Source organism: Crocodylus porosus, unplaced genomic scaffold (genome assembly GCF_001723895.1).
Source record: "Crocodylus porosus isolate Cpor-Errol unplaced genomic scaffold, CroPor_comp1, whole genome shotgun sequence".
Taxonomy (NCBI): domain Eukaryota; kingdom Metazoa; phylum Chordata; order Crocodylia; family Crocodylidae; genus Crocodylus; species Crocodylus porosus.
Genome location: NW_017728918.1, coordinates 24,006,500 through 24,021,842, shown reverse-complemented (window position 1 = coordinate 24,021,842; position 15,343 = coordinate 24,006,500). Strand labels below are relative to the sequence as shown.

Sequence of the window (15,343 nt, the reverse complement as noted above, 5' to 3'; positions counted from 1 at the left end):
CTATGCATGTTGGCTAGAACCTTCTGATCATTCGCATCCAACCTGAACGTCATTATTTGGATTCAGAACTCCTTTGCATGGTTAGGGGCATGGGTTAAAAAATGGCCTGGTCTTTAGATTGATCTGGGAATAGACTGCATAGGAAAAGTATCTTGAGCGAGGATAGTTCTTCAATGCCCTGCCTAGAATTCCCTCAAAAGGGCAGAGAAATTCTTTCACAACTGACACAACCAGAAGAAGATCCTAGAATATCTCAGCACAGAGGCAGGGCCCCAGGCACATGAGCAAGCGCAGTCATTGCAAAAATACAGTAAGGCAGGTGAGGCTTGTTTGTGAGAAAACTAGTCCGGCCAGGTTAACTCAAGTGCCCAGGCCTGGATTCTGACCACCCAAGCTAACTGTGTGGTGAAGAAATACTTTATTTACTCAAACATAAGAATATCCCAAATATAAGACAACCCCCAATAATTAGATTCCATATATGGAAAATTTATACATTTGTCATAATTTTCCAGGTATAGAATCAAATTATTGGAGATCTGCCTTGAATTTGACCCCTTCCTACTGGTACAGCAGAGAAAGTAAATCTTGGGGTCAGAGAGTCCTTCCTCCTGCCCTCCTCCCTTGCTTAACTTCTTTCCTCCTGCAGCCTCTGCCCCCACCCCTGACTGGTAGACCCAGCTCTCCTTGAGGTCATGGGAGTGAAGGCAAATTTGAAAATACGAACTTTGAAATAAGCATGCTTTTTGTAATTTGCATATAGTCAGATTCCTACATGTACTCACAGTCTTGGTTAATCCAGAACTGATGCATTTTTACCTGTTTTGAAACTGTTGCAAGTTTTACCAAAGGTACTATATAAACTCACTTTTAAGCAACTGTTTCATATCTACTTATATATAGTAGAAACTATGCATGGTATTAGTCTAAAGCCAAAAGGCTCATGAGTTTCCATGTAGTTCATTGGGCTGGACCCCAGCAGAGTTAACAGTATTTCAAGCCATGGTGACACCTCGGCTCAGTTTTGCTCAGTATGTGTGTCTACTCCATATACGACCCTGCCCATTGTAGTTCCCCCCACAAAGGGTCCATCTGCTAATTCTCCTCACACTCATGATTGTAACTGGGTGTGTTTGTCAGGAGTTAATGAATGTAATGAGTTTTCCTTGTATGCAAATATGAGATGGCTTTCCTCTCTATGCTGATTGGGGGAAAAAAATCTCATATTTGAGTAAATACAGTATGTGTAGAATCACTTGGGTGTGTCTAGGGATAGTCAAAAACAAAGAAGAGAGCAGATTACAGCCACAGTAACTAAGAAAGCAATGAATGAGATGAAAGGTTAATAATTCAGTTTTGGCAACAAGAAGCTTAAATTGGTAGCTGGATATGCACAGTGATGATGTGATAAAGTATTGGATAAAGAGGCATATTTCCTCATGTTCTAATATTCACAAAGGTTGCTTCAGTTTCATTTTTTACAAAAAGAAAGGTGACACAGCATTCTTCATTTATTCAGAATGCATTCCTGCTTTCTTCAATGCTGTGTTCTTTCATATTCAGTTCATAGTACACATTCAGATTACTCTTAACTACTTTGAAGATCTTCAGATGCAATGCACAATGGTACAAATGGTTGATTTAGTTTGTTCTGTGTGCTACGGTTGCATTAAAATTGGTTTGTTATTGTTACTTTTGTATGGATGATGAACTCTGTATTATGTATGACATAATTTAAATAATGGTAGAGATACAGGCCTGACACTACCAGTACTTTGGATAGGGATGAATTATTACTTAAGGCACAATGCAAACTGGAAGATCATGTGGTTAGTGTTGTTTAGGAAGATGAATAATCTTCTAATTGTATTTGAAAAAGAAATGAAGAAACGCTTTTTACTGTAATTGGTTTTTTTAAGTCAACTGCTGTAGGCAGGTGTTAGGGCCATAAATTGAGGATCAAATAAACATGAGTTTTGTTGTATATAAATAGTGTTACTATTACAGCAGTTAGCTATTATTAACAGGTACTATAAATCCATAATGGCCATATTTAATGCCCTTACACGCACTGAGGAGCACTTCATGGGTAGTTCCATTACAGGATAAATGGGGTAAGGTACTATTAAATCAAACTGAAGGCCTCAAAAGTTGAAAACCAGTAGCATGTAAATGCTCGGTTTTTTCTGCTGAAACATTTATTTCAATACCAATCCAGAAATGATTTCCTCATATGACTGAATTTGAAGCTCAAGAGATAATATTTCAAGGAAAGTGTGGCATGTGCGTATAAATTCATCCTTTGATATCACTAAGTCCCAGAGGGATTACGGTAGGTTGAACTTAAAGAAGATTGATATAGCCTTGTATACTGGCTACCTTTTCTTTTCTTCGTACAAAGTATTTCAGTAAGTGATAAGAAGTGCAATGCCAGTAAATAGGACCAGATTTTACCTGGGTGTTGTACAAGTACCACAGAGATGAGAATGTTGTATGTTGGTAAATCCCTAACTACAGAGCACATCTACACAAGATGCTTACTATGGAGTTGCCTTATTGGATCCGCAATAAAGCCTCAGTGTCTACACATGCGGCCTTATTAGGCTGCAGTAAACTAATTAACTCCAGCATATGTTAGTACTTGTAAACACAAGTACTTTCCTACAACACTGTTATTTAGTGTGCAGCATCCCATGTGTAGACCCTGGCGGGGCTGGCTGGGGCACAAGAGTGACTCCCCCCCTCGCCCTCCCTCCCCCGTCCACTGCCAACCAGGGCTGCTCTGACCTGGCTCAGTGTCCGGTGGTCCCAGGCACATGTGTAAATGCAGCACCTGGGAGTGATAAGCTCCGGTACAAATTGCACCAGAGTTTATTGCATTGCACTAATTGCACATGTAGATATGCCTATAGTGGAGCACTACAGAACATCACCATTTGAGGTTCTTTCTCCTAGTGTTTTTACTGTTTTGAAATCATTCTTAAGTCTTTACAGCCCAAATGGGTTATATAGATAAAGATCACTAACAGTCATAGCTTATCTCGTGGATAAATAATATACTTACAGTGACTGCTTCTTTTTTTTGTTTAATAGAAATGGATATAAATTTCTGTACTGCTCAGCACGTGCTATAGGAATGGCAGACATGACCAGAGGATATTTACATTGGGTCAATGAACGAGGAACAGTGCTACCTCAGGGACCTGTGCTATTAAGTCCAAGCAGCTTGTTCTCAGCCTTTCACAGGTATTTATATAATTGTAGTTCATACCCGATGAAAACATTCACAACCTTGTATAGGTAGATTTCTTGATTTTATTTGTCCACTTTAATTTATTAGCAGTATTTCTATTATGGGTTGGTACAGATTCTAATTAAAGGCCAGTCTGTAGTAGGTAACCAATATTTATTTGTCCCTGAGGTGTTTGCTAAAGACAGGCTTCATGTTGCAATGGTAACTATTAAAAATTCAATTCTTGCCAACAGATACCACCTGTTGACTTCACAGTGACTGCTGTTATTGCACTTGTTTATATACCGTTTTCAAAGAGCTGCTTACAAAAAATATCACATTCAGTTTCATGTAAAAATAAAGTTAACATATTCACTTAACTGTGATATGTTATAAAGACATGTTGATGTATAATAAACTGAATGTAACCTGTCTGAGGAAGAAATAACTCAGCTTTTGACATGTGTGTCCTACTTCAGTAAAGTGATTTTTGCAAATATTGTAGGGTAAGTGCAGCTGTGATAGGAGTTTTCCATTAAAATTATAAATTGTGGAACATTTGAAAAATGTGTCAGTCAATTTCACACATTGTATTCTAAATATAGGAGACCTTGGAAACACCCAAGATTGTACTCGGGCTGATTTACTGGAGGGCAATAAAATAGTTTTTATTACTTTACACCTTACTCTGTCTTGCTAGGGTTATAGTTATAGTCCTGCTTTCTGCAGATGTATTAGATATTTGGTCCTTGTTCCCACATGTACAGTCAGAGCATCAGTGGCACATGCTGACATGGAGTGACTGCAGGGAGGGGATTCTTAGTGGTAGCTTTAACCTTTAGGGACTTTGCTTTGGCTCCAAATGCTTCTCATGGGTGCCATTTAAATAGAAACAAGTTGTACCTGGTCTGGCTCTTTGAGCTTGTAACTTTGGTAGGTTGGGAAAAGGTGGTTTTATTCCCCCCGTTGCTGCTCCTTTATCCTAAATTCATCTGAGGCCTACTTCAACATCAGGGTTGCTTTAGTTTGCACTTTTCTGCATAGGGCCCATCACTACAGCTGAGAATGGCTGGAGTGTAAGAAAACTGTGCCAGCCATCCCCTGGCAGCCTTCCTGAATGCATTCCTGTTTAGGGGATCATCTGGGGAAGCCACACCAGCTCTGCACCATGAAGGGTTCCCTATATGTTGTAGGAGTTTCCTGAGTGCCAGATGTGCTACATTTTGGGTTCCCTTTTGCCAGGAGATGCAGTTGTCAAAGGGTTGCAGCTAGATCCTCTGTCCACTACTCTGTCATGAATTATAGAGAAATAGAAACTTCTTTTGTCCTTATTTTTTGCTAATTGGTATTGGTGGATGAACAACCCTGCAGAAACAGGTTAGCTGTAAATAGTCCTTCTCATCTGGTACAAATGGAAATTGCAATCCTGATGACAGCATAGATAAACAATGTGTAGGGAAGGATAATATCATCTATTGAATCATTCATCATTTTTCAGGAAGAGGGTTTATGTTATATTACACAAATCATAAATATCTCTCTTAGAAACTGTTCTTTATAATTAACTATCTGTACTTAATAGCCACATATTTACAACTTATTTTTTTTAATAAGTGTGGTCTTTTCAGGGACTTTATCTCTGTAAACTTGAGGAAAGGGTTTCATAGCTTCATAGTTTCTAGGGTCAGAAGGGACCTGAGTATATCATCTAGTTGGACCCCCTGCCATGGCAGGAAAGAGTACTGGGGTCAAATGACCCCAGCAAGTTGTACATCTAGCTTCCTCTTAAAGACCCCCAGGGTAGGAGCCAGCACCACTTCTCTTGGAGCCATAACTTCCAAATAAAGATTTATGGTTTGGGGATTTCTTTTCCTCTACCCCACGCCTAGAAACTGGTTCAGCGAAATGTATTGAACAAAATAAAAATAAAATTGCTCATGTTTTATTTTTCGTGCACTTCTGAAATCTCATGTTTTTTTTATTTTAGGGAAGTGATAGAGAAGAAGCCAGAAAAATTTAAAGTTCAGTGTCTGACAGACATAAAAAATTTGTTTTATCCTAACATAGAGCCTTTTTATGCTGCCTTTGGAAACAGACCTGCCGTAAGTGATAGTTGAGGGTATTTTTCTTACAAAGTATGGAATGTCATTTATTTAGTGTATCTATTGCACTAGTATTCAAGAGCCCCGCATAGGAATTAGGGCCACATTTTTCAGGCTCTGTACAAGTACATAATGTAAATTTAGTCCCTACTTCCATGGCCCCACAGTTTAGGCTTGTGATGATATGGAACAGGTGACTAAATGGAGAGAGGAAAGGGAAGAGAAGAGCAGTAAGCATTTTCATAAATTAGCACAGAGAGTAGTCACAAGTGGTTGACTCTATTTAAAATCCTTCAATCTATTTGAAGACACTGAAAGTGATGGGCTGCCTTGGTATCATTAGAAATATAGGTCCAAATTCTACGTTTAGGCACACTAGCACAAGCCTACTGAACTACATGTGAGCACAGTAATGCAAATTGAAGCAGAATTGTGCCATCAAAAGTCAATGAAGATTTAGGCCTCTACAGTGTCTTTACACGTGCTCTGGGGTGCGGGGAGAGGAGGGCATTTTAATTAGAGCGGCTCTTGGGAGCCACTCTTAAGTGAAATGCCCTCAGAGTCTCATGTAATCAGCATCCCATGTTTCAAAATGGAGCTCAAATGTGCTGTAGTTAAAGCACCTCATTGCCATTTTGAAATGCAGGGATGCTGAATATACATGACGGCAAGGCTGCTGGAGTTTTCTAATCAGAATGCTGCAGCAGACTCAGTTAATTGTCTGCTCCCATGCATTCTAATTAGAACATGTTGGAGCAGGTGACACGCACATGTATAGGTGCCCTCTAAGGCTTCGATCTTCAGAGGTATTTAAGTATGTAATTCCCATTTAAATTAAGCTGCTCCATTTTGAATGAATAATTAAATATTTACTAGCATAGGTCTCCCCTATCCAGATGAGGGCTATAACTCATGGGTTTTTAAGTCATTCCCATTATCTCTAGCCCAGTGAATATTTATAATATATCTAACAGGAGAGATTAAGAGAATAGCATAGTGCACCATAGCCTGAAGGTGAGGGCATTCTTCTGGGAGGTGGATGTAAATTCAGGTTCCTTCAGGCAAAGAAAGACTGTCTTAACCACTAGGCTAATGGGAAAAAGGTAGTTGGCATGACTTTTTCCTCCATGTTTTGTGTGGGGTTAGACATGTTTAGAGCATATGTGCTGAGACAGGTGAAGAAATGCCTATTTTATTAATCTCACTGGGCATGAGCTTGTCACTAAACCTAGTTGGTACTGCCAGGATCCCAGAGATATTTTGGCATCTGAACCACCATTGTGAACCTGGGCCCCTGTTTCTTTGATTGCCACTAAAATGTATCATTTTCCTCCTTTCTGAGGACTTTATTAAGCTTGATTCTTATAACATGTTAAGAGAACTTCAGATGCAGGGTAATGTGCCCATTAATACCACCATTTGTACCACTATATATATTCTTCTGTTTTGTATATTTTATAAAGAATACAAAAATGGTGTTGAAAGGAAGGATCACAGTTTTAATTTAATTTTTTTCTTTTCTTTCCTTTTTTGATTTTGTTCAGGATGTTTATTCATACAAGCAAGTAGGGGTCTCCTTAAATAGAATATTTACAGTTAATCCCAAAGGAGAACTTATACAAGAACATGCAAAGACTAACATCTCTTCGTAAGTAGTCATCTCTCCATTTATCTCTAAGGTTTCATAGACCAATTCATCCCCTGCTGTAATTCCATTGATGAAATGAATTACACCATTGGCTGTTAACAAAGGTTTCTTTTGAATATTTATATCAAAAGCTTTGCATTGATGGAATACTATTTTATCCAAATCTCAGCTTCCTTTACTTCAAATAACTAGGTCTTCACTGAGCCTAAAATTTAAAAAAGGATCATATCTATTCACTTAAAGGACTGTCATTTTCATAGAATCATAGAAAATTAGGGCTGGAAGGGACCTCAGGAGGTCATCTAGTCCAACTCCCTGTTCAAAGCAGGACCAGCCCCAACTATATAATTCTAGCCAATGCTTTTCATACCTGGGTCTTAAAAACCTCCAAGGATGGAGATTCCACAGTCTCTCTGGGTAACCTATTCCAGTGTTTTACTATCCTAGTGAGAAACTTTTTCCTAATATCTAACCTAAACTTGCTTTGCTGCAACTTCAAATTTGAAATGCAGTCCGTTTAAAGGACGAGTAAAAGCAATTGCCCGAGTCCTTCTGCCTTTTATATGGGTTATAAATAATCTTGCCTTTAAAGTTTTCCTTACTTTGGATTTTTTGGCACAGCATCCAGACAAATAAAAGTGGAAACTAGGGTTCAGATCCTCAAAACTACCTGGATGTGTTAGATCTAATGGAATCAGCCTGCAGTTAGATGCCTGGGTTTTCCTATACAATGCTGAAGGAGAATTTAGTGCTTAAGAAAGCAGCTGAGTGGGGAGCTGCTTAATTCAGCCAGGAGTAAAATGTATAGGAAGGGAGTGAAATTTGAGTTCCAGAGATCTCTGGTAAGGCTGTTTTTAGAGACCTGAGTTGTGAACACTTCTGCAGTTTGTTTTTCGTATCTGAGAGAAAAGGGGACAGGTGTGGGGGAGCATAGAATGGCTTGCAGAGATTAATGCAAACCTTTCCTCAAAATAATTTTATTTTAGAAAAGTAACACAGAAAAAAGAAAAATATCTGAGTCCAGAATCTTATCTGCCTGTTATGTACTAAGGCCTGCATCCTATACTATGTCTAAAGCTGCATGAGTGGCAGTGCCACTTTATGCAGATTTTAGAACCTAAACTTCTCTGCATGATTACATTTCCAAAACATGCTCAGGTGTGATTCAGTACTCCACTGCAACCCTATTTCACCTGGGAAAGTACATGAATTCTGTGCAGTTCTCCAGAATGTAGCCAAAAATCCATGTCTACAAGAGCTTCCAGCTTGGGAATAGTGGCGGTGCTACTCACCTTTTGTCCGACAGCTTAGTAGTTAGATCACTTGCCCAGGAATGGAAGATATGAGTCCCAGGCCCTCCACACATCTCAGCTAGAACAGAATCCTATCAATTAGGCAGGGTAGAGGGGAACTCCATCCCTCCTGTTAAAGCTGGGCCATTAGGCAGCCAGAGGGGAAAGATATGTGAAGCTTGAAGGAGAGCAACCAAAGGGAGCCTGGCTTTGGTTCATTGAAGCTGGCACTGCCCTGGAAGTGAGGGAGCAATACTTCCTGTTCCTAGTTCCCAATAGCTATTTAATGCAAAGTACAAAGACAGCCTCAGGAGCAAGTCTTTTCAATTGGCATGGCTAATTATACAGGATGGATTAGGACCTAAACTCTATGTAATTGGCACTTAATGCCACTTATGTATTTTAGAGATGAATTAAAATTGGGGCCTTGGACCTCTAAATGAAACTTAAAGGTATAATAGATGGGTTAGGCTCTGACCCACAGTCATCATTCTAAAGTTATTGCACATGAGCAGTTCCATAACAATGGAGAATTATTGAGGTGCATTTGTACAATATACTTCAGAGTGGTAACACAGGTTCTACCAGGATATGCATGAATCCTACGGAACCCTGACTGCGCCTGTCCAGTCAACTGCAAACAGTTTCACAATGTTTCTGCATTGTAGTTTCTGTCCTATTCTTAAAGTTTATAAAGAGTATAAACTTGATGCTTCCCTTTTTTGATGAAGAAGGATTAAAACATGTTCTGGGTTCATGAAATATTATAAATACTTTTGTCCAAATTAGCCAAAGGGATGGGTGATTTTTTGAGACTACTAAAAAAGAATAGGGTTGTGCGGAAGGAGTGTTCAGTACTTTCTGAAAAATCTTCTTGGTATGCTTCTTGGCTTTTCTATTGTTCTATGTGGGCTTTACCATCTAGCCACTTCCAAAATAAGCTGAATTTTTAAATAAAAAAATCAAAAGAAAAAGAAAAGAGGTGATTTAACTGAAAATTTGTTTTTCAGCTACGTCAGACTATGTGAGGTGGTTGATCATGTGTTTCCGTTGCTGAAAAGAAGCCATTCTTCAGATTTCCCTTGTTCTGATACATATAGTCAGTTCACATACTGGAGAGAACCACTGCCACCTTTTGAAAACCAGGATATAAATCGATCCGTATCTTAAATTCAACTCCAGGCTCTTGGCCTTAGTTCAAAGAACTAGCTGTCATGTATTTGAAGGCTATAGTTTGGCTTTTGCCTTGGACACTTCAACTGGAATTTGTGATATTGTGAACATTCAACCTGTTTGTTAAGAGAAACATTAGAAATGCTTTTTTGAGGCTGCAAGTCACATTTCCAAATGATGCATCACGACAAATATTACTGGGAATGGGAGTTGTGCTCTCAACTTTACACCCAGCATGCTCAAATTGTGCCAGACTTATTCCATAAGGTCAATTGCAAGTGCAATGATGCTGAGATTGCATTTAAGTGCACTATAAATGCTAGTTCAAGGGAAAACAAAAATGAACTGTGATTCTTTTTTGTACAGGGATCTGATGAATCCTCATCCCTTCTAACTAAGAAGGGAGGCCATACCATATCCCCATGACACCTGTTTGTAATGTGTATAGGGATTGTTACCTATGCCGAGTTAAAATTCCTTTGTTTGAAGGAGGGAAAAATATGGGGAAAAATTATCAGCTGGTGCAAATTGGCAAAGAATCATTGAGATCAACACAGCGATGTGAAGGTATACCAGCTACAGAGCTGATGTATTATTTTGACATTATCACACTATCACAAGTAATGCATGATGTGAATTTAAAGTAAGGGTGATAAACAGTAGTGTCAGATTCTGCTACCCTTACTCACATTGAGTAGTACCTTACTTCAAGAATAATCCATTTGGATTAAGGTACAATGTAAAAGTGGAAGAATTAGACCCATTGTTGAACTCTTGTCGCTACTGAAGTCAATGGCAAAACACCCATTACTTTTAGGAAGGCCAGGATTTCACCTATCAATTGCACTGAGCCACTGGAGCCAAGAGCTTCAAAGTAGTTGTCAGCACCAGAAAATGTTCTGTCAAACCTTTCTTTGCCTACTGTGTGCCCTTTACTGGTTAAGGATGCATCTCATGTCTTTACTTTGCAGCCTTTTCCAATTCTATATAATAAAGATATATGTGTTGGGCAGTGTGTCTTACATCTTTGTGGAAACAATGAAATCTTCTGTTTGTGTTAAGTTCTGTACATGCATATTTCTGTCCTCATTTGCACATATACTCTATGTTGGTACTGCTTTGTTTTGTTACCTACATTTGAAAGCCTTAAGATTTAATTGTATGTGCTGGAAGCAATATAAGAGATCAGTCTGAAGTGTTCTTCAGATAATCTGCCTGAACCAATTGCAGTGTTTCACTTTAAAATACAGACTTCAACTGGGCCTATATTAAGTGATTCTGGAAATGTGCTTGGAGCTAGTAATATGATGTACTTTTAAAAATATTTAAATCTTTTAAAAATATATTTATAGTCAGATTGCTGTCTGAAAAAAGATTGAACATGGTATTGTGGAATTCCATATATATTGTATTTCAGCTTCTCTGTACCAAATGTGCTCAGTTTAAAAGAAACAGTCAAATTCTGCAGCTGATTGAAGTCAATGGTAGATTTGCAAATGGTATTAGTGGAAGGAAAATTGGGGCTCCAAAATCTGCCTTGTCTAACTGGTAGTGCTGCAGACTCACCCTGGGGGCCAGTTCACACTTGCCCCATACCTGGAATAATAATTTGCACCAGTGTGAGGGACAGCAGTGAATAGGGACCTACATCTCAGTAGAGCTGCAGGCTCTGTCCAGCTGAGGCAGATGTCCTCTTCAGTTAAGGCACAGTTAGAGCAAGAGGAGAAAACAGCATATTTGTACTTCCTAAACCCCAGTTGACTTTGCAGGCCTGGCAGCTTTAAAGAAAACTATACACTTTGTTTCTTGTAAACTGCACTGATTTGGTATGGTGTTTCTGGGAGACAATCAATGTGGGCTCTAGGGTGCCAATTAAGTGTGTCAATTCTCTAAGTACAAGCACACTCAAACCTTTATTCTTTGTCGGTATTATTTATTACGTTTCATTAACGTAATTGGAGTTACTCGAAGAACACACTAGCTGTATCCTATCTGCATTTATCCTGAAAAGGCTGATCTTGGTGCAATTATTACACACACAAAAATTCTGGTCATTTGGTTAACAAACCATCAGTTCAGCTCCATAGTGCTTTGGGTCTGATTTTCAGAGGCACTGAGCAAGTGCAGCAGCTGCAGCATCCCCCAGAGAAAATGCCTCTGAAAGTTAGGCCATCAAATGTATTTGCCTATTTGCGACTAGTAAGTAGCAAATCCATTCTCTTTAAGCACCTTTGCTATTACAAACCAAATGACAGTGTGATGAGTAGGTAATTTACTAGTTTTGATGTGAATATCCTACTGTTTACAGTTCTGTGTTACCCCAGTGTATATAGATGTTGGAATGTAGTTGCATAAACACATGCAAATTTGTTTCACTGCTAGCTAATACTTATCAGGTAGGCTCATGAGAACAGCTTAAAAAATCAGTCAGCCTGTTCTCAAGACAAATATTGCTTTATTTTTAAATATACAGTTTTCTAAAAATACATTATGTTTTGTTTTGATGCCTGAGCAATTTTATGCACACATCTTTAAATTGCTTTGTTAATTCATAAAGAACAAAATGAAATGGTTTAATGAATTCTTACTCTTTCTGTGAAAGAAAAATCTTCCAACTTTGCTTTCAGTGTAATGCTGGTTTCTGTTATAGAAAGAATATGTTTGCTAACATACTAGAAATACACAGACCACTATGTATTCTATTTATATAATAAACATATAATAAACTAGAATATGCAGTGGTGAGGAGTGAGCTAATATTTATTTTCATGGATCAGGTGATCATGCCGCTCTAGCAGTGTTGCATGAGAAGCAGGCTAACGGGGGCAGATTCTATTCTATTTATTAAGGTCTAAGTGGACTTAGACACCTAAATATGATTCTGTTGCACCCTTTTCAAGTCCCTAAAAATCCCTTCGTTCACTGACCTTTGTAGCACAATATCATATGAGTCTTAGGGCAGAGTCAGAAAAAGCCAGTGATGATGAGGAGTAACTACTCACCTTTTCCATTCACAGTTTTTGAAGGACTTGAGCTGTGAGGAATAAAATTGCACATGGGGTCTGAGTGCACTTAAGTGCCTATGGCTACAAAAAGACATCACATTTGTCCCAGAGAAACCACTGTATCCCAGGACAAAGTGAAATTGTTCAGACATTCATGTCTGTTGTTCTGGCCGTAAAGAGGTTCACGGTACAAGAAATGCTAAGTTTGTCCTGGGACATCACAAAGTGTGTCTGAATGGTTATCCTGGGATAGCATCATTGAATCAATGGCAAAAAAGTGGCAGTTCATTCAGCTTGTTCACTAAGCCCTGATTGGAAGGGTGATGTTTATAAACACCAATCCTGAGTGTTTTCTGTTCAAGAATAAACACAGGTGCAACATATCCTGGGACAAAAGCAACATTTGTTCCTAGCCGAATAGGTGGAATAGAAACTGGTCCATAATTGTTATGTTAGTTATGCCAAGATTAACATAATTTTGGAGGTAGAGATCTTTTTTTATTTTTAGGTTTAGATAATTATTTTTCAGTCTATTTATATACAGTATTTGCTCTGTGTATGTATGTGCTACTGCAGCGATAGAAATCATTGTAACACCTTGTTTTGATGTGCTGAATGCAGAAAACAAAAAAAAAATCGTAATAAATACCAAATGATGAAAAATAATTTTCTGAAATTTCATGTCACAAGTGGTTTTTTTCAAGGCTTTGACTCTAGCTCTGTGTTTTTGGAGACATTTTGAAGACTAGTGTGACATTTATGCTTCCAGTGCTAATTGCTTTGTCTCTTAACAGGTTTACCCACTGGGGCATCTAATCTTTGTAGCATACCAAAGACAGCCTTCTCTAAAGCTTGTTTAAGTTTGTGGGAAAATTCCATTGCAGGTGGCCTGGCCAGGATACCTCTGGGCTCCCGCTATTCCACAAATAGTACTCTGGAGCCAGGGTCATTCAGGCATCAATTAGAGCAACCATGATACTAGTTTCCTTCAGAGACCTAGTGAGATTCCTGTCCTGCCTTAGAACTGTAAGGCTGCAAAGGTAGCCTGAAACTTTTTATTGCTACTCCTGTTCCTCCACTTCCCTTGCATCCTGGATGAAAAGATAGGCCTGGGTGTTTTCTTTTCATCAGTTTTGAACAAGGACCTACATACATAACGGTTTGGTTAGTCTTGAGGGAAATTGATAGGAATGTTGACACTAACATCCATGGGGCCAGAACTAGGCTGTAATGTGTGGGTCATACAACATTTTTTAAATACTTCTGTGATTGTGTTGCTGAGAAATAAGGGAGAAAAAGGAATTGCAGCTGTTTGCAAGAGCAAGAAGAAATGCTTTGTGCTCCCTCTGCTGGATTTGCTGAGCAAGCTAACTATAACCACAGTAATGTTGCCAGGTTGCCTTGAGCTGAAGATACAAAAACAAAGATGTTTGAGGTTGATACGGTTCTTCAGGAGCTGAAGTTCACCGTTAAACAAAAACATGTGAAGTTCCATGTTGGCCGGCTCACAGTCACCACATGTCAGCTCCAACCCGCCTTCTTGTCTTCAAAGCGTTGTCTTGTATAAACATTTGTACTCAAGGTCTAGTGAGGGTTTAAAATCAGGGTGCTTTTTAATTGGAGATGATGCTTTTGTTTTTGCAAATTAGACCTTGAAAGAACATACTGATTTCTCCTGGAATTCCCTGTAAACAAAGATTGGAGGTAACAAGTTCAAGAGGAGCAACTCCTTTAAAGTTGTCTCCTGATGCTGCAGAAGAAAATCCTCCCAGTATCTTAAAACAATGTTGCCTTTTTAAATGCAAAGATTTGGAAAGAATTACTATTTAATGTCACCACATAGGTTTGGAGAGATTTCTGGAAGAAGTAAAACCAAGGGTAAGTCAAAGAGTTTGAAAATATGAGGCCTACATCTCTGGAGCCTATTTTAAAAAGCTTTCTGTGAGCATGCATCCACAGAAAAGGTCTGGCTGTGAAAAGGCCCAGGCAGTCTGAGATCTGGCACACTGGAGTTTCTTATGCTTTGGGAGGGCAGTCCAGACCCATCACCCTTGGCTATAAAGCATGTCAGCTATGCAAAGGAAGCCTTGAAGTGGGTGAGTACCCACAACATATTCCCCTGCAAGCTTCAAAGATCCCTGAATTGCAGCACACAAGGAGTGGTGCTGTAAGATACTTTGCCTGCACTTGGAAAGAGCTACTTGAACATATGCAAAAGCTACTTTAACTGCTAGGATACAGAGCAAGAAAAAATGGGTTCGGGAGAGGAAGAGAACAAGGAAAAGAACAGGGCAATCAATACTTTTGACAGCTGGGACAAAGTTACTACTTTGCAGCACCCTTCACCATATGGCTAGATAACTGCTTTGTGGCCTGATGGGCAGATTCTTCCCTTCCCAACAGTACGTCTACTCCATAGTGAGCTTTCCAATTTAGGGCTGGTATTGGCTTGATATTCATATTGAATGAAATCCTGCATGTCTCTGCATTGGGGGTTCACATGGGTGTGTAAGCAGGTCCTTTATGGCCACAAAAGGACAAAACAAAATTGGTCTCAAAGTCTATTTTTCACCTGTCTCAGAGTATGGCAAATAATAGAGGGAAGCTGCACATACAGCTGTGTTTAAAGCTGAAATACAATACTGGTCATTTTTCTATGGAATCAGAAACTGCAGCTACTTTAGAGTTGCTGCAACCTACAACTCTGAAATAACTCAGTAAAATGTATATGTGTATGCATTGTGAGCCTAATTTGTGCAGTATTTAAGTATATCCTTAAGTCCCACTAAATTCACTGGAACTTAAGCACATTCACTGGAACGTGAGCACGTGCTTAAGTACTCTGCTGAACTGAGACTGGTATTGTTATTGAGGATTGTGTGGTAGAGTGC

General features: G+C 39.0%; 1 protein-coding gene across 3 annotated transcripts in view; it reads left to right on the top strand.

Moving 5' to 3' along the window:
- Positions 1–13,118, top strand: part of LPIN1 (lipin 1) — a 71,665-nt gene extending 58,547 nt beyond the window's left edge. For 2 of the 3 annotated variants that reach the window (XM_019537391.1, XM_019537389.1), the window contains 4 exons: positions 3,094–3,246; positions 5,220–5,334; positions 6,879–6,982; positions 9,285–13,109. In XM_019537391.1, coding sequence (XP_019392936.1) covers positions 3,094–3,246; positions 5,220–5,334; positions 6,879–6,982; positions 9,285–9,444 — 532 coding nt within the window. In that variant the 3' untranslated portion in view covers positions 9,445–13,109. Of the gene's footprint in view, positions 1–3,093; positions 3,247–5,219; positions 5,335–6,878; positions 6,983–9,284 lie in introns of all 3 variants that reach the window. The other variant, XM_019537390.1, reaches the window with a different exon arrangement.
- Positions 13,119–15,343: the final 2,225 nt, after the last annotated feature.